The sequence below is a fragment of the Bombus terrestris genome, chromosome 12 (genome assembly GCF_910591885.1).
Source record: "Bombus terrestris chromosome 12, iyBomTerr1.2, whole genome shotgun sequence".
NCBI lineage: Eukaryota > Metazoa > Arthropoda > Insecta > Hymenoptera > Apidae > Bombus > Bombus terrestris.
The window spans coordinates 7,413,409-7,439,860 of NC_063280.1; the positions used below are offsets into that span (position 1 = coordinate 7,413,409).

General features: G+C 33.6%; 3 protein-coding genes across 12 annotated transcripts; 2 read left to right on the forward strand and 1 right to left on the reverse strand.

Moving 5' to 3' along the window:
* Positions 1–959: 959 nt before the first annotated feature.
* On the forward strand, positions 960–10,547 carry LOC100643983 (protein son of sevenless). Of its 8 annotated transcripts, none has more exons than XM_012315124.3 (22): positions 960–1,914; positions 2,278–2,521; positions 3,401–3,664; positions 3,746–3,829; positions 3,944–4,024; positions 4,125–4,274; positions 4,349–4,557; positions 4,640–4,823; positions 4,909–5,155; positions 5,239–5,463; positions 5,541–5,904; positions 5,986–6,178; positions 6,268–6,504; positions 6,607–6,762; positions 6,852–7,034; positions 7,110–7,227; positions 7,303–7,592; positions 7,663–7,888; positions 8,035–8,360; positions 8,445–8,700; positions 8,809–8,895; positions 10,320–10,547. In XM_012315124.3, the coding sequence occupies exons 2-22, from the start codon at positions 2,414–2,416 to the stop codon at positions 10,364–10,366; spliced, it is 4,035 nt and encodes a 1,344-aa protein (XP_012170514.2). In that variant the 5' UTR covers positions 960–1,914; positions 2,278–2,413; the 3' UTR covers positions 10,367–10,547. The 8 variants fall into 8 exon arrangements, with proteins under 8 accessions (XP_012170514.2, XP_012170519.2, XP_048266955.1 ...); XM_012315129.3 differs by having other exon boundaries at positions 8,053–8,360; XM_048410998.1 differs by having other exon boundaries at positions 2,366–2,521.
* On the reverse strand, positions 10,179–21,370 carry LOC100643859 (anoctamin-4). Of its 2 annotated transcripts, XM_003399819.4 has the most exons (14): positions 18,273–21,370; positions 17,301–17,640; positions 15,843–15,990; positions 14,505–14,787; positions 14,218–14,363; positions 13,859–14,104; positions 13,601–13,800; positions 13,394–13,531; positions 13,112–13,329; positions 12,721–13,029; positions 12,344–12,653; positions 12,045–12,250; positions 11,666–11,956; positions 10,179–11,535 (listed from the first exon to the last, which is right to left on the reverse strand). In XM_003399819.4, exons 1-14 carry the CDS (start codon positions 18,309–18,311, stop codon positions 11,221–11,223), a joined length of 3,189 nt encoding a protein of 1,062 aa, XP_003399867.1. In that variant the 5' UTR covers positions 18,312–21,370; the 3' UTR covers positions 10,179–11,220. The 2 variants fall into 2 exon arrangements, with proteins under 2 accessions (XP_003399867.1, XP_012170521.1); XM_012315131.3 differs by lacking the exon at positions 12,721–13,029.
* Positions 21,371–21,658: 288 nt separating this feature from the next.
* Positions 21,659–26,406, forward strand: LOC100643500 (lachesin). Of its 2 annotated transcripts, XM_003399816.4 has the most exons (7): positions 21,659–21,751; positions 21,841–21,975; positions 22,293–22,534; positions 22,610–22,866; positions 22,936–23,339; positions 23,648–23,768; positions 23,883–26,406. In XM_003399816.4, the coding sequence occupies exons 2-7, from the start codon at positions 21,930–21,932 to the stop codon at positions 23,902–23,904; spliced, it is 1,092 nt and encodes a 363-aa protein (XP_003399864.1). In that variant the 5' UTR covers positions 21,659–21,751; positions 21,841–21,929; the 3' UTR covers positions 23,905–26,406. The 2 variants fall into 2 exon arrangements, with proteins under 2 accessions (XP_003399864.1, XP_048266957.1); XM_048411000.1 differs by lacking the exons at positions 21,659–21,751; positions 23,648–23,768 and having other exon boundaries at positions 21,758–21,975.
* Positions 26,407–26,452: the final 46 nt, after the last annotated feature.

Sequence of the window (26,452 nt, forward strand, 5' to 3'; positions counted from 1 at the left end):
CTTATATCGTTATATATTTGTTTACCTATGATTACTTGAAATTTGTATGCTGGTAATTCGTGCACGATTAAATCTCCAATTTGCAATTACAAATACGTAGTTTAATTTTATAATTGACATTTGATCGACGTTATGTATACGTGTTTTCTATTTATGGTAGAAATATAACATCAGATATAAAAATATAACAATAACATTAAAAATTTCGAATTTCAAAAGAATGTACATTAATCATTACCTTGCCGTCATCTAGCGGTCATTACTTTAAGTATCAACGGAGGGACTAACATTGAATCGGTAACGTCAGGGACGATAATAAAATGGTAAGAAGGTCAAGTAATTCTTAAAACATAAAACGCGAAACATTGGAGACACAAGCAACGCGAGATAGCATCGTTGAATACCAGTCTTATTCTATATCTCATCCTAGTCAACGTTAGTACATATATTTCTGATTTTACTCGCCATCGCTGTCTCCAACTTTTTGGACGGTCGGTATTGCAGAACATGGGACATGAATGGATTTCTATATGGTTACGAAAACAAACGATTGCAAGGTTACATTATATCGTTCGTTTATATATTCTATTTTTCATTCACATTAAAAATTCACATTCTAAAGGAAATGTTTAAATCAAACAATTCTTTTCTCGAACACTCGTAACGTCCACCACTGTTATTAAATGATGCAATTATAAGCGAGATTCATCTCTTATATTTATTCTATGTCATCCATTGTATCGTTGTAAATAACACAAGCAATATTCTTATAATATTTCTCAAAGTATAACACTGAGAAACAAATTTATTATCTATTACACGACATAATAGCAGAGCTTTCGCGCATGAATCGCCATTACGAATTTCAAAAATATCTCGAAAAGAGGATCGATACTCTAACAAAGCTTGATATATCGAACTCGGAACTCTCGAAGTGGACGTAACAATCGCAGTTATCGATCGATGCGAGTCGCGCAATGGTATCCTTTGATAGTAGTGGTGCTCGCGCTAGGTTCTGACAAAAATTTGCGTTAAAAACGGTGTATAAAATGCAGAAACGGTCTAACTCGGGAACTCTTGGGTTAGCTTGGAAGATGCTTCCTATGATAAGTGAAAGAAGCATCCAGATCCCAGGGGGATATCACCGAGTGGCTTAGCTGTCGCATTTATCCAACAGAGATGTCTGCGCCCTGAGAAACGGACTGGCGGACAGACAGACGTCTCTGTCAACTTTTTCTGTGTTCTGATTTCCGATACGAAATGCTGTTTGGAAAATTCGGCAACTCTCCGGAGCGTATTCTCTAGGTATATAGTCAACACGGCCAGAGTTGATATATGTGAGTGGTGGGGATTTGCTCTCGATCACTTTGCTCCCGATGTGTGTCCCGTTTTCGCTTTCTTCGTCCCGTTCTCGCGATGCTTACATGATACACACAGTGGCTCGCCAAAGCATTTCAACACTTGCCGTAGAAAACTTTTGTCTGCATACTATGTGTTTTATGTAGAACATATTTTTTTGAAACTTTATTAGTATTGTTATGAGCCATAACTGTCATGATTATATTAGTGAAATTTCAAGCCAATCTGAAAATATGTATACAAGTTACAAAACATTGACTGCAAACGTATATTTAGTAACAAATTAGTATACAGTGTGAACAGCCATTTTAAACATCTAATAAATATTAAAGATGGTCCTATTGAATATTGTGATTTATTAATATAATGGACTGATTCAATACTTTTGCGATCCCAACGAAATATATACCTACAGTATGTATCGTATAGTTTTTCATGTACGTTTTTCATGTTCCGTTTCAAATTTGATCGATATTCACAATAGTCGTGTCACGACACAGTGCTGATGAAATTTCAAAATGTGGGATTATAACACATATATTATATTCATAAAAGGTTTGTATAAATGTTCGAATACTTTCATGAACTACTATACCTTGTAATTTAGACGTACATATAAGCAATTTCAAACTCGACCAAGATAGTCCCGACAATCGTGTCTACGTGACAGTGCTAATAAAATTGCCAAAATGTGGAAGCACAACACGCGTAATATATTCGTAAAATGCTTCTACGAGTGTCTGAATACTTTCATGAGCGACCGTACATACGATTTTGTAAATGTGACACTCCCAACCAATAATGAAAATTTCTTTCTACCTTCTATCATTTTACACGATTGTACGATGGAAATATGAGAAAAGTCGTATGATAGAATTATGAAGGAAGTCTGTAAATGTGTTTCTGTTTTGAAAAAAGGCGTGAACTAATTCCCACCGCCAGGAAAAACCACTGAGTTTGAGTGGTGGTAAAAATCACATATCAATTCTGGCCGTACCGACTTTAGTGCGCGTTATTCTGTCGGGTGCGTGATAGCCTGTACCAGTACGTAGAGATGTTTTCGTCGCCGGCGTCAGTGGTGGGCGAGCCGTCAGGCTACGACTTTCAGAAAGAGGAGAACGCCGCTAAGTGGAAGGGGGTGTTTGTCAACTCCCTACGCAAGGTATACTTTCCGAATCATTTATTATAGAATTTATAATGATCCCTTGTGAGTTGGTCTCGCTTTTCGCGAGATTTTGATGCCATCCCATGTCATTGATGTTAGTCCGATCGACATTCGTCGATTCTATTGTCATTGTCACTAATATGCCACTGTTTCATGCCCTTTTCAACTCTAACTGGGTTTGTTGCACTCTAACAACATAACAATAACAATAACAACATAATATATACGTCATAATCGACGTGAAATAAATTTCATGGAAATTAATAATCATGTATTATCATACAGTGATCGGTAGCTTTCTTGAAAACTGTGTTTGCATCTGAATAAAGGATACCTTCTTCATATAATGAACAATTCATAGAATAATGACAGAATGTTATGTTGCTTGTCCTCGCTGTTCATAAGAATAAACCCATGTGAATGAGAAATTTAATTTTCTTACTATTCTTGTTTCATACAATAAATATATTAAAGTTTGCGGAATTTTAGCGGGAGCTTTTTTCACAATGGATAAAATAGGATAAATATTTACATATTGTATAACAAAAATATAAGTTGCAAACATAAAAAAGGCTGTTCTAAAATGCCACTGCTAATGAAATATTTTTTTTTATAAAAAATTCTATTCTTAGATCATTAATTATCAATTATGCTTCTTAAACAGTATATGTGTAAGAATATTATATCTTTTACTTAAATAGAAATGTAGCTCATATTGATTATCAAATAGATGTTTAGTTTGTAAACAATATCCTTTGTCCGTGTCAATGTATCATATATCATTTTGTATCCCATACATTTCGTTCGTTAATTTTTTCCCTTTTTTTTCCTTAAATAATAGTCTTCTCTGTTTAATGGAGGTTTTATGTAAAATAGGTACTAGAGCAAGTACATCCTAGTCTTGAAGCACGACAAGATGCCTTAGACTACGTTGAGAGCTTAATCTTAAGGCTGTTGGGAATGCTTTGTGGTCATCCTCCACCACACACACCTCAAGATGTGGAAGAAAGAGTAAGGCGTACTTTTCCTACTCCCATTGATAGATGGGCACTTAGAGATGCAAGAGATGCCTTGGAAAAAGGAAAAAAGAAATCACCACTAGTTCTTCCAGTTGACAAAATTCATCAACTATTACAAAAAGTAATTAGGAAATTAAATTTAATATCTTATTTTTATATGTTTATTCGCAGATAGTATAATCTTGTATTTTTACATTGACAGGAAGTATTACAACAAAAAATTGATTTACAAGTTAGTCTTTTTGTAGTAGGAGTTTTGGAATATATTTCAGCAGATATTTTGAAGGTTGGTAAAAGTTATTATCATTTATTTTTATCAATATTCTGTTTTGTATAACTCTTTTATATGTTATTCGTTAACACTAATTCCTGAAAATGTTTAAGACTATTTTCTTTTCAGCTAGCTGGAAACTATGTCAAGAATATACGTCATGTAGAGATATCTTGTGAAGATATAAGGGTTGCAATGTGTGCAGATATGGTAACATTTTTAAAAAGCACGATATTTGTGCTATGTTTGTATACTAAATGTATCAATAATCGCGAGATGAATGTTGAGTAATTTAGTGATCTATTAATAGGTATTAATGGACTTATTTTATCAAGATGATTATGCAGAGGGTCCACAAAGTGGTTTAGGTGCAGTGGTTTCTCAGACTTATGAAGAATCTGTTCGAGATCTCATACACGACGAACGTCACTATTTACGTGATCTCCATATGATCATTAAGGTGAAATATCTTATTAGTCAGTGAAACGTAGTTGTTAATCCATGAAAAATGAAATTATCCCACTTTTCAAATAGGTTTTTCGGGAAGAAATCGCAAAATTAGCACAAGATAGAACTGAGATTGAAACCCTTTTCAGTAACATTATGGACATTTACGAAGTTACTGTAACGTTACTTGGTAGTTTAGAAGATATAATGGAAATTACTGAAGAGAAACAAACACCTACTGTTGGGTCATGTTTTGAAGAACTGGCAGAAGCAGCAGAATTTGATGTTTATATAAAGTATGCAAAAAGAAATTACTGGTTTTAATAAGTATAATTATATATATTTCTTTTGAATCATAAATGAGAATGTTCATATTAGGTATGCAAAAGACATTAATAGTCTAGCTAGTCGAGAAGTTTTAACAAATTTATTATCAAGGCCTGAAGCTAATGCTGCGTTAAGAGCAGCAGGTCATGGTTTTAAGGAAGCTGTCAAATATTATTTGCCAAAACTTTTATTACAACCAATATGGCATTGTTTTTTGTACTTCCATTACATAAAGGTACATTTTAAATCATTTTATATTTACATATTATTGTACACATTATTCTAACAATTGAATAATATTTTGATCATATTTCATCTAGGTATTACAAAAACGTACACCAAATATAGAAGATGGTGAAACATTGGAACAAGTACAAGGTCTTTTAAATCCACTGCAGATGGAATTATTGCAATCTATGGCGAGTCTTCCAAAAAAAGATACAGGTCTGCGAATGCAGAGTAGAGCAAGGAGACAAGCTGCACTAGAGAAAACTAGTGAATTACAAAAAACTGTTGATGGTTGGGATCAGAGAGACGTTGGACAATGTTGTAATGAATTTATACGTGGTATGAAAAAAATATACGTTATTATTTTATTACTTTTTACATAAGTTATATGAAAGTATATTTTCATTATTTTTTATGTATAGAGGATATGTTGTGGAAAGTAAGTAATGGAAGGAGGCTAACGGAACGAAGAGCTCTTCTTTTCGATGGTTTATTAGTTCTTTGTAAACCAAGTGGTGGCAAAAGAGTTAGTGTTACGGTTGCAGCGGTTGGTGTGGTGGGTCATCCACCTCATCAAGGCGAACTGCGTTTAAAAGAAAGATTTTTTATTAGAAAAGTTGATATTATCGACAAAGAGGATACTGAAGGTAAATTTTGAAAAGTAATAATCTTAATGTTAAATATTTGTATTGTATAACTAGATTACATGTAATTATTTTTGTAGAATTAAAAAATGCCTTTGAAATTGCACCAAGGGACCACCCTAATGTTATTCTTGTTGCCAAATCCGTCGAAGATAAAAATAGTTGGATGGCGGATCTTGTAATGTTGAATACAAAGAGTATGTTAGAAAGAACTTTGGACAGTATCCTTTTGGATGAAGAAAGGAAACATCCCTTAAGGTTACCTCCACCACATTTATATAAATTTGCCGAACAAGATAGCCCAGAAAATATTGTTTTGGAAGCGAGAGAAAATGGAGGTGTTCCATTAATTAAGGGTGCAACTTTGGTTAAATTGGTAGAAAGATTAACTTATCATATATATGCTGATCCAGCTTTTGTACGAACATTCCTTACTACTTATAGGTATGTGGATTCATACCTTTGGGATTTGTATATGTATAAAAATGAATTCTTTAACAAATAAATTGTGTTCCTTTTTTGTAGGAGTTTTTGCTCACCTCAAGAACTGTTGACATTGTTAATCGAAAGATTCGACATACCAGATCCTTCTTTAGTTTACGGTGAGGAAGAAAAATCTTCTGGTTGTAAAACAACTGCTAGGGAAGATTGGAAAAGATATAGAAAAGAATTTTGTCAACCCGTTCAATTTAGAGTTTTAAATGTTTTAAGACATTGGGTTAGTAATATTTAAATATATTTACTCTCAATTATTGTATTACATTTTTTAAGTGATCATAATATTTTCTTGAATGCCTCCCACACTAGGTTGATCATCATTTTTATGATTTTGAACGCGATAGAAATCTGTTGGAAAGATTGCAGTTGTTTTTAGACACAGTAAGTGGAAAATCAATGAGAAAATGGGTGGATTCAGTAATAAAAATTGTGCAAAGGAAATGCGAACCTTCAGAACAACGACCTATTACATTTAGCTTCGAACGATCTCCACCACCTATTGAGTGGCACCTAAAAGTTCCTGAAGAAGAATGGGGAATATTAACGGTAATACATTAACAATGTAAAACGGATAATACGGTAACATAATCATAACTAATATGTTATTTGTATTATGTAGACAAGTAAATTATTTTCAAATAATTACAGTTACATCCAATTGAATTAGCAAGGCAATTAACTCTGCTGGAGTTCGAATTGTACAGAACTGTAAAGCCTTCAGAATTAGTTGGATCAGTATGGACTAAGAAAGATAAAGAAAAGACATCACCAAATTTACTGAAAATGATAAAGCACACAACAAATGTAAGTTACCTACATTATGTTCTATATTAGTTTTTATTTTGTATGAATTTTTTGAATTTAACAAATTAAATCACTTCTTTACTCTGTAGTTTACACGGTGGCTTGAAAAAACCATAGTAGAAGCTGAAAATTTAGAGGAGAGAGTTGCAATTGTATCACGAACAATTGAAATTATGATGGTGCTTCAAGATCTTAATAACTTTAATGGCGTATTAGCAATTGTTAGCGCAATGGGATCTGCGTCCGTTTTTAGGTTAAAATTTACATTTCAAGTATGTCCTTTTGTTATTTAATGTTATCGATTTTAACTTGAACCAAACAGAGTATATATTTTATTGTATTTACAGCAAATACCAGCACGACTGGAAAAGGCTCTAGAAGAAGCAAGAGAACTAAACAACGGTCATTTCCGGAAGTATCAAGAAAAATTGCGATCCATTAATCCACCTTGTGTACCATTTTTTGGTAAATAATAAAGAATAAAATATTAATGATTTAAATTATTAAATCAATTTTTATTAATATATATTCTTTTCATAGGCATGTACCTGACCAACATCCTACACATTGAAGAAGGGAATCCGGATTATCTGCGAGGAAGTCCAGAACTTATAAACTTTAGCAAACGACGGAAAGTGGCGGAGATAACCGGAGAAATTCAGCAGTACCAAAATCAACCTTATTGCCTTTCAGTGGAACCTAGGATAAGACATTTCATTGAAAATTTATCACCATTTGATCCTAATATGAAAGAGGCCGATATAAGCAATTATTTGTACAATAAAAGCCTAGAAGTAGAACCCAGAGGGTGTAGACAACCACCTAGAGTCGTAAGTGAATGGAAATTATATAACACACGTATAATAACACTGTTTATACTAGTTATTATTGTTCTTGTAGTCTCGTAAATGGCCGGACTTAAATTTAAAATCGCCGGGAATTAAAGCTAGAAGTTTGAGCGGCAAATTACCAGCTCCATTGCAAGCTGTAGCCTCCAGTGTAAGATTACACGATCCTCCTTCGGAGGCTCCGCCTCCAGAATTACCAGAAACCCCTCCGCATGCTTCACATATTACAGTTTCTCACATAGGGGACCACACTGTCTTTGCACCTGTTTTACTAGGAGGTTTGTAGTCCAGAATATTGAATGTTAGCATGTGCTTATCAGTCGCTTTTTACAATTCTTATTCATTCTACAGAAACAAGAATCGTTCTTATTTTGTTGCATAGTATGCTTGGATAGGTAGTAGATGTACTTTACTGTTAATACAGGTACAGCTCAACCTCCAGGTTCACCAGGTCCTCTTAGCATGTCAGGACTTTCGATCAGCTCTCCGGGTAGCAGCCCGCAACTAGGATCACCTGGTCATTTGCCTATCCCACATCATCAACCGCAAAATAGTCACTTTGGCTTTAATTCTGGTACGATTGGTGTAATGGGAGCCTTGACCGGTATACCATCGTCGGGTGGAAGTCCTGGTGCTGCGATACCACCTCCTCCGTCTCCTAGCCATGTACCTCCCTGTCAACCTCCGCCCCCTTTGCCACCAAGATCTCATAGGAAACGAGAGAGTTCCATAAGCGAGTCGCCGCAACAGGTAAATTGTCAAAAAAGATTTGAGTTATTTTTTCTTTAAATTTCGTAGTTTATAATATCGTGTGATTTATATTATTTATCACAGGCCAGACAAGCTCCAAATGCGCCCATACTTCCTCCACGGGATGGTACGTCTCCACCACCATTGCCACCACGAAGAGATTTGCCTCCGGTGACGTTACCGCCTCGCCTTCCTACAACGTTGAATGCGAACTGTTCAGCGCTACTCGCAAGGCGGAATTCCACGTTGGAGAACACATGTTCGAATGTTGTTCATACAAGAAGACACATGTCTTTCAATGGGCCCAGTCCTACGAAACTTCCACCTACGCAACCTAATGGTAAAAATATTAATATCAGAAAGTTTATCATAATTGTGTATTCTCGTGTCACATCTACAATGCTTTTGTCCAATTGTTTATCAATCCATTTGTTGCAATCTATTTTAGGATCGGTAACTCCAAGGCTACCACCAAAACCGATGCCGGGACGTCCACCAACCACCATGTTTAATTTCAATGCTCCTCCTGGATCTAGTTAAGTGTTACATCTTCCTACCTCTTACCTAAATTAAAATGCATCATTTGGAAATCGAGATTTAGTCCACTCAGAAGGATTAGTCGAGTCGGATGTTTTGCTTGTTCGGTATGTTTCACAATGTAAAGTTCATGCTGTTTACGTAACATTTTCACAGGAAACTTCATAGGAGCACAAGATTTATTCAATTTATCTGTATTAATGTATCTACCGGGATTTCTTAGCCAGATACTTGAAACATAGTCGGTAAATGCATTAATACAAGACAAAGAAATTCAACGAAAATTTTCTTGCGACACGGCCCATACGTGATGAGATGCTGTTACATTCCTTTTTACGATTTGTCTTTTTAATACGTGTGACGCTATTTTTATTGAAAGTTTATTTTTCGAGAGAATATAGAATGTTTTATCGCATATAGTATATTTTTAGAGGTTTTTTTACCAAGTGAATATATATAATCAGTAAATGTAAGGCTTTATATCCTGAATATCCTATTGAATGAACTCAGTTGAAGCTATTTATCCTTGAGAGATACCCAAAGAAATGAAATTTGTACAGCTCGCCTAATTAAAAGAAGTGTATCAACCTCTGTTATTCGAATTTACAGAATATTTTTATAAATAAACGAAATGGAATTTCTTTGATAACTTTGCATATCTGGGTCTCGTATAGTAGCATAACGCATGTTAGTTTTAATACACATATAGATAAAAATAAGCGAAGGAAAGCCAAAATTATTTCTGCAATAATGTAGCAGCAGGAATTTTATTAAATAAAAACATTTTGTCTAACACTCAAGTTTGTGAATCACGTATACGCGCGCGCATACATACACATACACATATACATTGTATTAGAAAAAGTACTATGCTGCAAAGAGCATAAAAATGTACAAGATTTTTGCTACGAGATTCCCTTAAAAAAGAAAAAAAAAAAATAATCAACGTAACTTTAGCACAAAAGCAATAATATTACAAGAGTATATGTTACTGTAGGACGGATTGCTACAAATGATTTTACCTGCAAACGATTTAGGATAAAAGAAAAACAATTAAGGAAACATGGAGATTCTGTCTCTATTTCAAAAATTTCACATGAATTATATTTTTATGATTTGTTATTTAGGACACATATAACACATGGCATATGTTTCGAAACGATGTGTGTAGATCATTTTATAAATAAGATAAATACCGCTTTTACAGACTATTAGGAATGTAGGGTACATTTCATCGCAGCCGTTTATCGGAACTATGGCTAATGAATTTTGAGTTAATGCGTCCATCAGATCCGAGGAGATCTGACTGAATGGACTATGTATCGATTTCGGTTGTCCGAACGGTCTCCTTTTCTTTAAAACAAGAAAAAAAGCAAAAATGATCCCTATCTATCCCTCAACACAACTGTGATACACTTTTAGATTTTAAAAAGGACGCAGAAGACGCAAGAAAGTGCAGTATGGATTGAATCATAGGCCAATAAGCATAGAATTATACATATAAGTCGAGAATCAATAGCAAAAAGAAAGAAGTAAATATGTACATGTATATTATTATAAATATATTCTATAGTAATTATTGTAATAATGTTAAGCGTAAGACGGAGAATGAAATATTGAAATTATATACAATAAAGAGTATATTGTGTAGATCTTGAGAGAATTTTTTTACTTTTCCGTGTTTTCAGAAATTTTAGGAACTAAACGATAGTAGCGTCCTTACTATAGAAACACAAACGTGACACTATTCAATTCGATCATCATGTCGCTTTTTTATATGGTACAAGTATACAAATATGTTTTATAAATTTTTTAAAAATGCTTATCACCGGTGACTGGTGATTATGATTTAAGACTATTTTGATGAAATATAATTTTAGAAAATAGAGTATCTGGTTTAAATATTCTAAAAGAGGTAATTCTGTGTAAGTTAATACTGATAGTATTTATGCTAAAAATCACACATATGTTATTGATCTCGCGATCAAATGTTAAAAATTTATTAAATAAATTTTCGATGAATCTTTAAAAAGTGTCGATATACTTTTGGCATTTGTATATTATGTCATCACATGTTGGTTTGATTGTTTCTCGTAAATACTCGTGTTTGCGTATTTTACACGATTTTCTAAAATATCACAATTACCATTTCATTTGTTTGTACTTGATATCTCGATATTTACTTATGTAGAACTTCGCTCAAGTATAATTTACGCAACGATAAAATTAGATAATTTTGATACAGATGAGAGTGGTATTTTTAAAATGTTCTTAAATACAGATGTACTCCTCGAGGAGAAAATATGATTGACACTTTTCAACATCATGTCACTTCCCATACGGTTGAACCATCACTGTTTCTGTTATGCCTGGAAGTTACGTCGACGTGGGCATCTAAGCCGTCGCTCAATTTGCTGAAACGTCTTGCCCAGCTACCTCTACCACCGCCTGCAGCTCTTCCTCCAATACTACCTGCTTCTCTAAGCACCGATAAAATATCATCTTCGTCTTCTCTGCCCTTTATACCTTTCTCATACTTGGCTTCTTGAGCTAATAAACGCTCTCGTTGCAATTGAGTCGCTAAAGAACGAGGTACAGCCGGTATCACATAACTCATAATGCCAGTTAGGGCGAAAACCTAATTAAAATTTCAATTTTTATATTTTACTAATAGCTTTTTAAAGTGTGAATTTTATAGGTAAGATGTATGGAAGGCTATAGTGGTGTCATAACCAGTCATATAGAAGATAAAGTACAGTGAAACTTACGATATGTTCAAAAACAACGACAAAGGCCAAACGGGCTGCGAAAACATGCCAATATTGCGGGCTGAGTCCGTATGGATCGTTTGAATGATCCGGTCCATTTCTGTAACCTCTATACTGACAAGTTACCGGATGTTTTTTATCCATATCACTTTTCATGTCATCTCTATAATCTGATGTGTTGAATTCCGATAGAGAACTGTCGATATAACCCACTAGATCCTCCGTGGGAGAGTAAACGATAGCATAAACGCTACGGGGGATAAAATCTGACGTGTATGCGATGACGAACGCCTATGTATGATACAAGCAAATTGTTGTTAGACTTTGTAATATAATTTGCAAGTTTGAATCGTGAACTTTTATTATTACGTATACGTACGTTCGACACTACAGCAACGTAAGTTACTCCACGTAGTATACCATACCAAGCTCCTATATCTTCCACTCTCTCTGCTAATGGTCTTCTCGCCTCTCTTACCATTTTGTATGCGTCAAGCCGTATCTCAGCTATATTGTTTAATAACGCGAACAATGGTGCTAATGGGAATGCAGCGACGAACAAGGTCACGAATCCGTACTGTAAAACTATAAAACAAGTACATGAAGAAGATAATTGACAATTATATTTTAAATTAATTAAATTTTTACTTATGATTATGTTAATTTAAATATACTTACTCATTTCCAAATATTCGTCAAAGAGCGCTAGTCTTCCGGGATCCTGCAACTGATAATCCTTTTCCCAATAAGTATACGGTCTGCCGTGATCTTTCGTAGCCGCAACGTGGTTTCTTTTACGCCACCAATTCCACAGTTTTGGTGACAGTATCTCGACAAAATTATTGAAGCACTGCTTGCCCACCATTATAATGGCGAGCTGTATACAAACTTCCGACAGACATCCAGCTGGATCGCACACGTCCGTTTTTATACGAAAGAATTCAGAAGATCGTGCGTCTGCGTCTCCGGGATGAACAAAAAACCTACCCTGTAAATCGCCACTCTTCAATAAATTTGTTTCACTTCATACGTGCAGCAAATAGAATGTTACCAACTTTAAAGAAGGCTATATAGATGAGAGATGAATAAAAATTGACAAACTCGAAGAGAAATATCTTGAATGTGAAACTGGATTCGTACTCAGTCTGCGTTCTGGGATTCTCCATGTTCACCATCCATCGCGCTAAACGATGATACACTCGTGTAAGAATCATGATTATAATTAAATTAATTAAAGCGGCAGTCATGGAGGTAAAAATTTTCGCGTGCTTCTTTAAAAATGGACCTCCACCGCCATAAAATACGGCTACCAGCGATATTCGAGAAATAATGGTTCCCAGAACAGCACCCAAAACAACACATATCTGAATACAAATTTACCAATAAAATTTAGCATCAACAAAACAAATTTATTTGATTGAATGTGACGAGAATTCTTTTAATTACCATAAAAAATACCATGGAACTGGTGGCACAAGAACGTACAGCCTTAGACCATACTGGTAGGTAAGGTTCTCTTTCCCTGGTCACAGGATTTATTCGAAATGTTTTCACTGTAGTTTCAAACTCAGGTCGAGGTTCTTCGTCACTTTCAACGTTCTGGAGATCCCATTCCCAAATTATTACAGCTTGCCTTCGTTTCCATAACTCAAGAAATGTCGTGGCTGAAAGATGGAACGAGAAGATAGGAAATATGCGTCAAAACATTAAATTATGTCTATAGCATACCCCAAAACGACATGAAGATGGCAAAGAAGACAGTGGCAGGGTTGTCGAACAAGTAACTTAGTTTTGAGAATATGCAAGACTCGCCGAGCTTTTGATAAGTACATGCTTTATCGCAGAGAGGGCATAATGTAATATTTCCTAGAAAAGTTATTTAGTAAAGCGGAAGAACGGAAAAAATAAAATAAAAATTGTATGAAACAAAAATACCTGCTATATTATAATCACATATTTCTTTACTGGGTATATTATCAGGTCCATCCATGCTTCCTACACCATACATAAAGCACAAAAGGCCAACAATCGCTGGAGCGTATAAACATTTTGTGTAAAATCCTAGCCATGCAAAGTAAAGAGCCACTTTTTCACCGAAATATCGTCTAATCAACCAGAGGGGTTGCCTTTTGTACCTAAAAATACAGAATTAAATGTTTATTTAAAAAAAGGTGAAAGTGCTAGTGAAATTACCATTGCGAAGGTCTAGCCCATATCAAGTACAGTAAATATCTGTCGAGAATTTCGCCATTGAATCCAGGTCTATTATACGGGCCCTCGTGCAGAGAAAAGCAGTCGAGATAAGTGCCATCCGCCAAAAGTCGACGAATACCTGCTTTCTCGTGATTTTCGTCGTACCGTGCCCTCGATAATATTTGCATTACTATCAAAGACCTTTGTGCAGGTGTATAAGCTGTATCTCTATCCTTTACTACGAATCTATAAAAAGGAAACAAAAATATCGAATAATTAACTCATAACATATGATAATATATAATATAATCAGCTTATACATTTTTAATTTATTTTGTCTTATACAGTTAAATACGTACTTCTCTTCTCGATCGCCAGAATCAATGCTGTTATAAAAGCTAGGCTCTTCCGGATACTTCTTCGTATCCCAAGTATGTATCTTTCTTACCCATTGTATCCATTTCTCCCAAAATTTCGGGCTTTCTTTCACGTCTTCGTTACTTTGCTAATAACAAAATAACATAAATTAATAATAAAATGAAGGATTATTCTATGTTGAATTTACTTACTAAATACTACAATGTTAGTTAGAAGCAGGAACACCGAACACGTATACTTTTCATTGTGAGAAATTTCATGAACCTACCCAAGCCTTAACAGAAATAGTAATGAACCTTTTGGTGGGTAATTTCAAGTTCATCACTTCAGCGTATTGAACTTTAATCTTCCATGGAATGTGCAACTTCAAGAAGTAAGTTTTCCCGTCGAAGGAGTTTTCTTTTGGTTCCAGTTCCAACTGCAAACCCTCTTTTAATAGATTCTGTTGGAAAACGCGTCTTTGTTCTTTTCGACGTGCTTCTAATTCCGTCATCACTCCAGTGTACTCCTCCTGATACACTAACACCATATCAATGCGTCTACGACCATCTCTGCAAATATATAGTATACGATATTGTATATTATTTAATAAGTTATAATGCAAATAATAATTGGCTCATTGACCACTTCTTCAGATCAATAATGATTTTATATGACGACTGATTTACTCACGCTCCGTCAATAATATAAACATACAGAACACTGATCCATTCTAGCGATTGTCGGTAAATGTGTCGAGACACGTTGAATACAATCAATTAAAAAAAAGTAATTAATTGTACTAAATAATTCAGAACATTCATAAAGCAGATATAGAAAAAAGAGGGAATGTATTAAAATTTTAGGGTAATTTTTCGAGATCATTCCAAGATTATTGCAAGGCTATTTCAAAGTCAATTCAAAAACATTTAAAAGTCAGCCAGTGTCATTCCAAGATCTTTTCAAATTCATTTCAGATTAATTACCATTCAGTATTGGCTCAGGGTTACAAGTCATTATTTCAAAGTTATTTCAAAGTCGTTCAAGATTATCTGAAAATCCGATTTATTTGACAAGGTAATTGAAAAATAATAGGGCTTATTTAGGAAATATACATACTGAATAATTTACAGGGTGTCTTTCGGGATGACCTAATAGGAAAGCAAACAGCACGACCATAACGAAACCGAGTCTAAAATTAAACCCGACATGAACGGAAGAAGTCACGACTGACGTAAAGTTATTATGGGATAAAATCGCAATATGTAATATGCTGGCAGGGGCCACGCGATGAGAAAATTAATTATGTAAACGTTCTTTTTTTATGTGCTCTGGGTTTTGTAACATTGCACACTGGCTAATTATACGAACGTTCTTGATGAACTGACTCTCTATGGATTATTTTTGCCCACTATGCGTGATTAATATCTACATGAACAAGGAATTCTTTACAATTTGTTGTTCATTTTTCTTACATTATTCAAAACAGTAAAGTACCGGAATAAAAGATAGAACAATGTACAATACATTCTACTCTGTACGTACTAAAATTTTTGCAATATAGGTACTGTCTGTTTAAAAATGTGATTAATACATTTAATATATTTTGGAAAAGAAGTTAACACACCGGAAGTAAAGTGTTTCGGGATCCACTTCCCCCTCTGAGGATGAATCCTTTTGCAATAAAGAATTTCTCGGTATATCTTCAGTAAATATTGGCGTTTCCAATAAGGGTGGAGTGTCTTCCGGTGTCGCTGGTATTGTAAGCTTGGGACCTATGAAGAATAAAAATATGTTCGAATTAATTTGAGGCTTCAAACTCTAAAGTTAAAATCATCATACTAATATCATTATTAACTAATATAGTTACTCAAAGTCTTTGAATAGATCGATAAATAATTGACTACGTATGTATAAAACAAACTCTGTGCTAATACTAGAGCGGTCAATTAGCTGCGCTTCTTTAATGTATTTCTTCGTATTATTCTTTTGGAGTAAATATACTCATTTGATTTATATGTATAATATGTCATTATGTATCCTAGGAATAATGCCTTGAATCTTTTAATAAGCATTTAATTGTACTGTATCTCATTATTTGTTTGGAAAGGAATATGAAAAAATTAGAAATTCGTGTTTTTTAATGTCACTACTGGGAACAGAACTTCAAAGCACAATATTTTTTCTCAAAATACTATATTTTCTTCGTTGCTTCTATCATTTTGAAGTTCTGCTTCCAGTAGTGACGTAAAGGTACACGAATTTCTAATTTTTTGATATCCCTTTCCAAACAAATAATCAGATAGAGTACAAGAAATTAATCGAATTAAATGTCATCAAAGATTTCAAAGCATCATTCAGGAGCTAATGAATGACACATTATACATATGAATCAAATGAGTATATTCATTCTAAAAGAATAATACAAACATTCTTCTGTATTCAATATTCATATTAAAAAACATAGAAATTTATGGACTACCCTAGTAGCTTCCTATTGACCGTACTTATATATGTAAATAGGCTACTCAGCACCTGTTGCGTGAAATTGTATTCTGTTACTATGTCTTTAGTGAATTGATTATACATACGACGAACTATGCAAAACCCATTGACCTTGAAGGTCCACATAGGAGAAGAAACGTATAAAGTCATGTATCTTGTACGAACATTAAAGTACCATTACAAAATATGAGGTATCATTACCGTTATCAAAAGTTTCACATTTTGTAAAAGAAGGAGGATAATAACGGAAGACACGTATTGGCTCGACAATGGTTCGATAGTTATAGAGTTTTTACGGTTCCGCTGAAGTTATAGTCTCATTATTAATATCCATTATTCGTGTCACGCTGACATTCATATGCATATTGATCGTAGTTTATTGACTTAGGCCTATTTCAACCATTGCAAGGCTAACGTGCCATTACGAATACTCACGCTATATACGTATGGTATACATATCTCGATTATTCAAATTAGATCGAGAGTTCCTTCCCTTTTCCTTCCTTAATGTCAGGAAGTGAAAGGAAAAAATCGCAAAAGACATAAAAAGAGAAAGAAAAATAATTTATTGGAATCCTACCAAAAGCATCCCGAGCAGTCAGATTTGTTCCCGAGGGGTAAACGCTGCTTCTGGAAAATTTTTTGTTCGTCATCGGCGATCCATTCGATTGAATACCATTTTTATCCATTTTGTAAATGATTTCCTTGCTATTTTCAACTCTCGTGTTTTCGTTCACACTGGGAGAATTCGATTTTGTGGAATTCGTAGCGGTTCTTCGGGGCGAGGAACTTGTCGATGACGCTTTCGATGGCGAATTCTCCGTTCCCACCGCATTCACGTTCGTTTGAGATTCATTTGTACTTGATTCGGTAACACTTGTGTTGCTTATGGATATACTCACTCGTCTGTTATGAGTGTTCTAGAAGGATCAAATTTGTTTCTTCGTCAGTGTAAAAAGTTCGTTTCAAAGCTAGCACAACTATTTATTATTACGAACATTTCACTACATGTCGATAGTAATTTTCATAGTAACGTAAAACGTAACAATACCGAGGCTTATTGTTAATTTAAATATTTCGATTGGTTGCATACTTTAACGCATCGCGCATATTTCATCGAACTTCATTTTTTTGCAATTTCAATGCTCGCAGAGATCGTTGAAGTACGGAACACTTATTGTTAGTGGCGGAAGTTTACCGTGTAAATATTTCATAATTTTCTGGATAATTTAGTAACGAGACTTTCGTTTATATACCTGGCATGTAATTAAGTGAATAATCTAGATCATCTGTGACTAGTTCAGATGAATTATTTAAATACATTATATTGATGAGATTCGTCGATTAGATACAGCTAAAACGAGTACGATGCAATTTTTTAAAATATTCATCAGTTTTGTCTATAATGCGCCATTAAAAAGAATATGTAATGTACACATTCATTTGTACATATTTATTCTATTGCTAACCGGTTCTTACGTACGGATTGTAAAACAAAATCAGAAAATTTACTGACTAGAAAAACGAAGAAAAGGATATATGTATATGATACCTGTGTCTCATCCTCGACTTGAAGTTCGTTGTTATCCATTGCGCTCAAAAATGCTTGATAAACAATGTCGAGAAGAATTCCCTGTCGCCGGTGACAGTTAAGAAAAATACAAGTTCCGCGGCAATCTTGATCAATCCTGACATTCTGTAAATCGGAACGATAATAAAATGCTGCCTTTTTTAGCGAGAGGCAAGTTCGATCTGTCTATTTTCATGATAACGATTCGCATTAAATGGATGCACTATACAACACGCTAATCTTCGTCAAATTATTATCATTACTCGCACGAAAATCCCAAAGCGACGCAATTTCCTACAAAGGTATCATATCATCGGCGTCGAATATCGTTGGGTTTATAAATTCTTCTATTGGTCACCGTGGCAATTACAGATTGGTAAAAAGAGAAGAGATCCGCTGAATCATTATATGTATCGTAAATATTAGTGACAATAAACTCTTGATAGTTCTGTCAAGAAGATCACTTCTTTCGTGTAATGACCAAAGCAGGCAAATCGGTCGATAAGTGTCTTCGTAACTTTATTTCAGTCGTTAATCGATCGATGATGTATTACATGAAATGAAAACGGATCGACAAAAATTCCGATTCCAATTGACATTCATATGTATGTAAAATTCGCAGCAATCACGGAAGATCATTTATTGCCAAGTCAACTGAGGCGGTGATTTAGCCTTGCTTTGATTTTCTTTCTCAATTATGAATGGAATGACAGCTGGATAGTCTATAGTTATCACCTTTCCCAATCTGAAGAGGTCCGAATGCCCTTGGCCCATCAACAAATATGCTAACAGTCTTTCCTATCAGATCTAAGACGGATCTATAAATTTACGGCACGAAACGGGATGTCTTTGGACAATCAATCGCGACCTTTGTAATTGATGCTTCAAAATGCATGTGGATACTTTGCTGTATGCTTTTAGTCAGAACATTTTACTTCGTACTCGTGACCTGCTCTTTCTGTTTTCCTTTAAACTTCCATTTTGTTCTTATATTTAATTGCCAATTATTATTTACGTGATTTCATCGTGGCCTATGATTCCTTTTCTTTTGACTTGTAATTTCAAATGTCATTATTGATATTCTGTACACTTGCGAACTGTACAGCAGTGCATTATTGAACAAGACGACCTAATTTCACAATGGCAATTTTTAACAAGTATCGTGGAAATATATTCAGAAAGTTGTCAGAAAATGGAGTGTATATTGACAAGACATGGATCATATATCTGAATACATAATTAGTATGATCGTATTTCGTTCGGAAGACAAACAACGGTGCTTGAACCTCCGAAATAGTTCAGAAATTTCTCTTCGTCAATTCTTCGATCTTCCTTCACTTTGAGTAATTGTTTAAAAAAGAAGAAGCACTTTCATGTGGATAAATTATTTTTTCGTAACTGATAACATTAAAGAACATCAAAACATGTTGGCCACAATCATTGCAGTTAATGTTATTTTGACAGACAGTAATTGCAGTTAATGTTATTTCTTTGAACTGTTAATTCTTGATGTACCTAACTGTATAGTGTACACTCCGTTCAAATTTTGGTAAGATACCCTCAACTGTCAGACACTGCGCTCATGCTTGTCAGGTGACCGCGCCGGTAACTTCCACCGCAATACTGTGACACATACTGACTTCCTCGTGGTAGGATGATAGTGCTTATATATTGCACACATGACCATGCGTGTGTTATTTACGAATGATAGCTATACACATGCCTTTGCACGAATAGAACACACATATAATTGCGAGCTTGGTTCGTGTTTTGATATTCTTTTACATTTGAACTACATGCATATATCTACGTACATTACTACAATCTACTTAGCGTATATATCATTTTACTCGCAAGCGTAACGGATGACTACGAATGTTTCTTTCAAAGATTTGTCATCATGTCGAAGTATCACGGTTCTTAGCACCTAGAACAGTTACAACAGTTAGGCTTTTTTAAAATCATGTCTCTCCTTTAAATATTTCTTTGTTCATGACTATTTTTTGTCTTATTTTTGTATTAATACATATAAGTACTTTTGTAAATATCCACACACGTACAAACACATTATACTCGGTATATATCCTGTACATTGCACGACATGTGCATTACTTGTATTTACTATATGGAATGGTATATGTTTCATACACGTAAAAATCTATCAAGGATTTTAACCCTCATGTAGGTGCACGAGACAATGAGGTTTTCGAATCGCTATGGTTACCGAATGAACACAACATATGTTACGTATCATGTCTGTATAGCATGCATATTATAGAGAGGTTCTTTCATGAGGTTGAAATACCAACAGAGGGATGGATATAAGTTTGCACGCAACATCGTCACTTAAGAATAATGAACGTGTTACGCTCCTCTTTAACCGTTATACGTAATAAAAGGTTTTATTGTCTCGACTTTTTAACGTACCATATCTATTTTTGTATTAGATATGTTTTATGTAAAAATAATTTACACTAGAAAAGTATAATGATATAATTGAAAGATATACATACTTTTATTCTCGGTGTAATCTGATTTCTATCTCAAATATTAGTAAGATAACGTTATGGAAAAAATTTGTCTTGAACTAGTTACATGGTTTAATAGTGTTCGCTTTTCCTGAAATAGTACAGAACTAGATTCTTGACATTGTCCATAACTTAAATAACGTAACCTTCGTACCTAAGCGAAACCTTAGTAAAAGATAATCAATAGAAAAAGGTCTGTTAACTGTATAATACTTTGACATTTTAGTATAATTGTTAATATCTACTTACGTAATTTTGTCTGGTATTTCGATTCACCCTTATAACAAGGAAAAGTAGGGGAGGAAAGTTCGTTATAAAGAAAAATAAGGAAGAGGAGTGCAATAGTAGTAAACTAATAATATTATTATTTCAAACGTGACTCTTAAACGTATTTAAAAAATATAAGAACAATTATGTTAATCCTCATTCAAAATTTACTGACGTTGAACCTATGTATATATCATTATTCTTATGCACTTCCTTGAGGAAACTTTTCATTACTATTTTTAATAAGAAGAAAAACAGAAGCCTTTTTCTGAAATCTTCTTTTTGATCATTTTAACAATAAATTTTTGATAAAATATTTTAATAAAATATTTTCTTTTTGTAAAAAATATAAAAGAAGAAATTAACTCGGATTTATCGTTTTATATATACTGTAATATGACTGCATTAGAAATTTTTGAATCAACATAATAAATCATGTGTACAACTATTAACTTAATTAAAATTGTTACTATTTGCGATAGAAGATTTTATATCAAAAATAAGGTAAGAATAAAATAAAATATTTAAACAAATGTTATAAATATGTAAAAATTGATATCTTTAATTTATATTATACGTTCTAAATCTTTCGGTTACAGTATTTCGTTTGATTAGAGATATAGCGTCATTCGCCATATTTATTTTCGATCAACAGACACCTGTACTGTGAGTATTACTCAGTTCCATTATTATACACTTCTGCTGTGTGACAGCATCGACAACGATATCTAATGTTATAAATGTTACTAACATAGGTTAGTAGGTGGAAATAATATTAGTGAAGAAAGGTGAAGATTATTATTATTCCAGCGTTACTGGAACATTACAACAGGGGTGTGTCATAATGAAGACTTTTTATACATTTTTGGCGTTCGCCTTTTTATATGCAGGTAAAGAACAAAGAGATTTATTTCCAGTGCTATTTTGTACGTACTGTTTTTTAATATAAATGTTTTGATTCTACAAATTTGTTCTTATCTACTTAATGAAGCGAATTTACATGACCCTTATGCAAAATTCAATGTTTACAGAACACCCTTACACGCAATTAATTTAATTTGTTACTCATACAAAATCAGAGAATGTATAGCATGTTACATCTCATGTGTGCTTGGTATTTTGATATTAGGATATAGAATATTATAATGTTATTATATTTAATTAAATTAACATCTTTAACTAGAAACATTATTATCACATTTTTCAGTTAAAAGTCAACGTACACCGACAATATCTTATATTTCACAAGAGCAAATTAAAGATATTGGTGAAACTGTAGAGTTCCGTTGCTCAGTTTTATATGCACCTGACTTTCCAGTTGTATGGACAAAAATTAATAAAAACGTTGCTAATGACCAATTACCACTTTCGCATGGTAGTACTTTAATTATAAGAGATACTAGATTTACCCTCAAATATGATGATGCCCTATCTACCTTTAGATTACAGGTATTATGTTTAATACATATTGTGCTTTTATTGTTTAATAGTGTAATTTAAATATTAATATAATGCATACTTCAGATAAAAGATATTCAAGAGACTGATGCTGGATTTTATCAATGTAAAATTCTGATATCTTTGAATAATTATGTATCTGCAAATGTTGAATTGCAAGTTCGTAGACCACCTATTATTAGTGATAATTCAACCAGAGCTCTGGTTGTCACTGAAGGGCAGCCTGTGCAGCTTGACTGTTATGCTGGTGGTTTTCCTACACCTAGAATCTCATGGCGTAGAGAAAATAATGCCATCTTACCAACTGGTGGATCAATTTATCGGTAGGTTTGTTACCTCTTGTACTTTAGACATTTATATGAATTCTGTTCTGACAAGTTGAAATATTACAGTGGCAACACATTGAAAATTTCTACAATTCGTAAGGAAGATCGTGGAACATATTATTGTGTAGCTGAAAATGGAGTAGGTCGTGGAGCTAGACGTAATATTAATGTTGAAGTTGAATTTGCTCCTGTCATCACAGCACCAAGACCACGACTTGGTCAGGCCTTACAATATGACATGGATCTAGAATGCCATGTAGAAGCTTATCCTCCACCAGCTATCGTTTGGTTAAAAGATGATGTTCAGTTGTCTAATAATCAGCATTATAGTATATCACATTTTGCAACTGCGGATCAATATACTGATACAACGATTAGAGTGATCACAATTGAAAAAAGACAATATGGAGAGTATGTGTGCAGAGCTGCTAATAAATTAGGAACTGCAGAAACAAGCGTTGAATTATTTGGTATGTATTCTGAAATACGTATATACATATGTACGATTTTAATAACATAAATCATTCATGAAATGTTGCTTCCATTTTTCTAGCTGTAATTATAGTTACATCAAATTGTAGAATTAATAAACATGTATGCATTTATAGATTGTGCATGATACTATAATCTGATAACATTTATTTGTTATTCTTATATAATTCTGTGTACAGTTTATTTCATCCTCTTATGTTTTTTTTTTTTTATTTAATTTACAGTGTATTCATTTGTTAAGTTTAGTAGTTAGCATGCTCTAGATGTTTCCTTGTTTTTTGCGCAGAAACTACTGTCCCTGTGTGTCCGCCAGCTTGTGGTCAAGCCCTTTATTATGGGGCTGGAGTAGTACCAGTTTCTTCAGGGCCTTTGGTAGTCTTAGTTTTATTTATTACAGTTGTTATGAGGTATGTTAATTTTTGGAGACAACTTGTTCTCGCTTTTGCACACTAGCATTCACAGTTTCAATGTAATATAAATCCACCCTATCTCATGTATGAACAAATTTTATAAATTTGCAGAAATTTCTACGCCAAATATTAATTATCCCGGACTTCAGTGGGCAGCAGGAAGTCAATGCAACTTATCGAAATGGTTGCTAATAGCACTATGGTTCACCATTGTGAATAGATATTAGAAACATTACTTATACAACAACTTTAGGGGCCTAATTTGTTTTTAACTCCTATTAGATGATTATTTTTGTAGTTGTGAATAATGAAATTGAATAATTATTAGAGAATAAAAATTTTAGGGGCCAACAATATAGTAGATGTTGGCAAGGTACAAACAGCATTCTAGAAAAATACATAGTGATACATAGTGAAAAAATTAATGATATTACTAATAGTTTGAGATTTATATATATAAATATATATATATATAGCCTTTTTTCATATATCAGCACAACTGATATATACCTGAAAAAGTGAAAAAATGATTGATAATAATGTTACGAACATATATCAGCCTTTAACATAGTTTGTAGGATTTCAATTCATACAATTCATACAATTTGACACATTCGAGACTGATATATTTTGACAAGACCGTCCTTAGTGGCAGCTAACATTTTTACAGCTATAATAAGAAATTAAATAGCGTAAGAACAAGATGAACAGATTTTAAGATTATTTTCGTCTAAAAAGCGTTACGGCCCATATAGTGGGTCAATAGTTATTGAAATCTTTTTCATACTAGATAGGTGATGAATCATCACGTAAGTTGTAAGCATAGAATAATAGTTGTTAACCCTCTACACCCAAGTTTTTTGTCGATTAAATAACGACGCCAAATATTATCTGTGCCTGGGAGAAGTACTTCCAGTACAAGGGTTAATACTCCAAAAAAATGAGCACAATTAATGTAGAGATAATTATGAAATCATGAACATAAATATTGTTATTCCTGCTTTATGTTTGTGAAAGTATGAAGAATCTACAACAGAATAACTTTGCTAAAGCACATATATAATATAAGAAAATTATCTGTAAGTACTACATATAATAAATTTTTTCAGTATTCCTTAAGAGAACCGTCTAAACATAAATCTGGTTTATCCTCATAGTCTGTATACTAGTATATTGCATGATTCATTAACATGACATCATCTGCACTTTTTTGCTGTATTTTATTCTTTATGCTTCCCAGTAACACTTCAGATACTCTTTTATGTCTATAGTATCTCTGGTGGGCGAGCAAAGGAGCATAATGTCGAGTTTAGAATTATTTTGCAGCTTCTCAGCTACACTTACAATATTTAATGTGTCATATAAAATCAGGTGTTAAATTTTGTATATTAAAATTTCAGATAAAAGAGCGGAAAGGGAGTCAAATTGACTAGTACTGTTAGAACCCTAAGCAAAAGACAGCAATGTAGAAAATATTAGCATTATGTTGACAAAAACTTGACTTATACTCTTCTGCCTGCCAGATATATATGCAATCAATTTTGTTTACACTATAAAATCTTCACTTCTTTGATTCTCTTTCTTGCACTCTGACATGTTAATAGCTGTGGTTGTGGATTATTCATCCTTCATTCGATCTTAAAATTAAACACATTCTTTAAAGTGTGCTCTTCTAACACGACGCTAACTGACTGGTCTCATAGGTCCTTAGTCTCGAGTGTGTTGAACACTTGTTAACGCGCTATTTAGAAGAACTCGAACGATAACAGTACTCTATAGCTGCCTTGTTACACAATGTTTGGCAATAGAAAAAAAATTATTATAATGTTAATACCTTAATCGTGATACAAAGCATGTAAAAATTTGTTCTAGATCTAGTTCAACGATTGTATATTGTAGATGAAATTATTTATGATGATCGCTACTAAGATATTTCTTATTGTGTTAACAAACTCATAAAGACTGCATACTCATAACAGGGATCGTTTCTCGTCTTTTTTGGACTAACTTAAAGTATTTATAACGTCCCTCGGAACTGCGGTCGCCCCGAAAACATTGGTGTTGGTCGTCCTCGCTTCCGCTTCCGCCAACCGTTAAGGCTCTACAAATTTACGAGGTTTCTCTACTTTGAACCGCAGTCAGATCCTCGTTATTAGAGTTATAATACATAGCGCATTTTTGCTCTGTATAAATGTATGGGACGAGAGAATATTTGACGAAATTTATATACGAAGAAACGAAGATTGGCAGAAGCATTTGCGTTTGCAAGAAACGAGGATTTTTATTCATGTTGGGGCGAATTATTGGCAATTTACACATCCGGGGACTTGACACGAAGAGTAAGGGGAAATAATAAAGAATGTCGCAAAGCAGCTTCATTGAGAAAATCAATTTTGATTATTCCAGTCTATCACTAAAGAAACAAGATTTAATGAATTTAGCTAATTAGGCATCTAAGAAAATCTCTATAAACAGATATTCCTTATTTTACCTTTTACTCTCCACATATCACAAGTACAGAGCTACTTAGAATCTCAAAAATAAGTAAGATTTTTTATGACCTTTTTACGAGTTTGCAATTTTATATTTACTTCTAGACTAATATGAATTTTAATAAACGAGAATTGCGTGGAAATCATGTTCCTTTATATCAATACTTATCCTTTCATATTTATATTCCA

Excerpts from the sequence above, each read along its gene's own strand:
- LOC100643983 (XM_012315124.3), top strand. The coding sequence starts at position 2,414 with ATGTTTTCGTCGCCGGCGTCAGTGGTGGGCGAGCCGTCAGGCTACGAC. Across the intron at positions 3,830-3,943 it reads TTTCAGCAGATATTTTGAAG|CTAGCTGGAAACTATGTCAA; the intron begins GTTGGTAAAAGT and ends TTTTCTTTTCAG. Across the intron at positions 6,179-6,267 it reads TAAATGTTTTAAGACATTGG|GTTGATCATCATTTTTATGA; the intron begins GTTAGTAATATT and ends CTCCCACACTAG.
- LOC100643859 (XM_003399819.4), bottom strand. The coding sequence starts at position 18,311 with ATGGATAACAACGAACTTCAAGTCGAGGATGAGACACAG. Across the intron at positions 14,788-15,842 it reads CCCGAAACACTTTACTTCCG|AGATGGTCGTAGACGCATTG; the intron begins GTGTGTTAACTT and ends ATATATTTGCAG. Across the intron at positions 12,251-12,343 it reads TGACGAATATTTGGAAATGA|TTTTACAGTACGGATTCGTG; the intron begins GTAAGTATATTT and ends CTTGTTTTATAG.
- LOC100643500 (XM_003399816.4), top strand. The coding sequence starts at position 21,930 with ATGAAGACTTTTTATACATTTTTGGCGTTCGCCTTTTTATATGCAG. Across the intron at positions 22,535-22,609 it reads TATCTACCTTTAGATTACAG|ATAAAAGATATTCAAGAGAC; the intron begins GTATTATGTTTA and ends TGCATACTTCAG. Across the intron at positions 23,340-23,647 it reads AACAAGCGTTGAATTATTTG|AAACTACTGTCCCTGTGTGT; the intron begins GTATGTATTCTG and ends TTTTTTGCGCAG.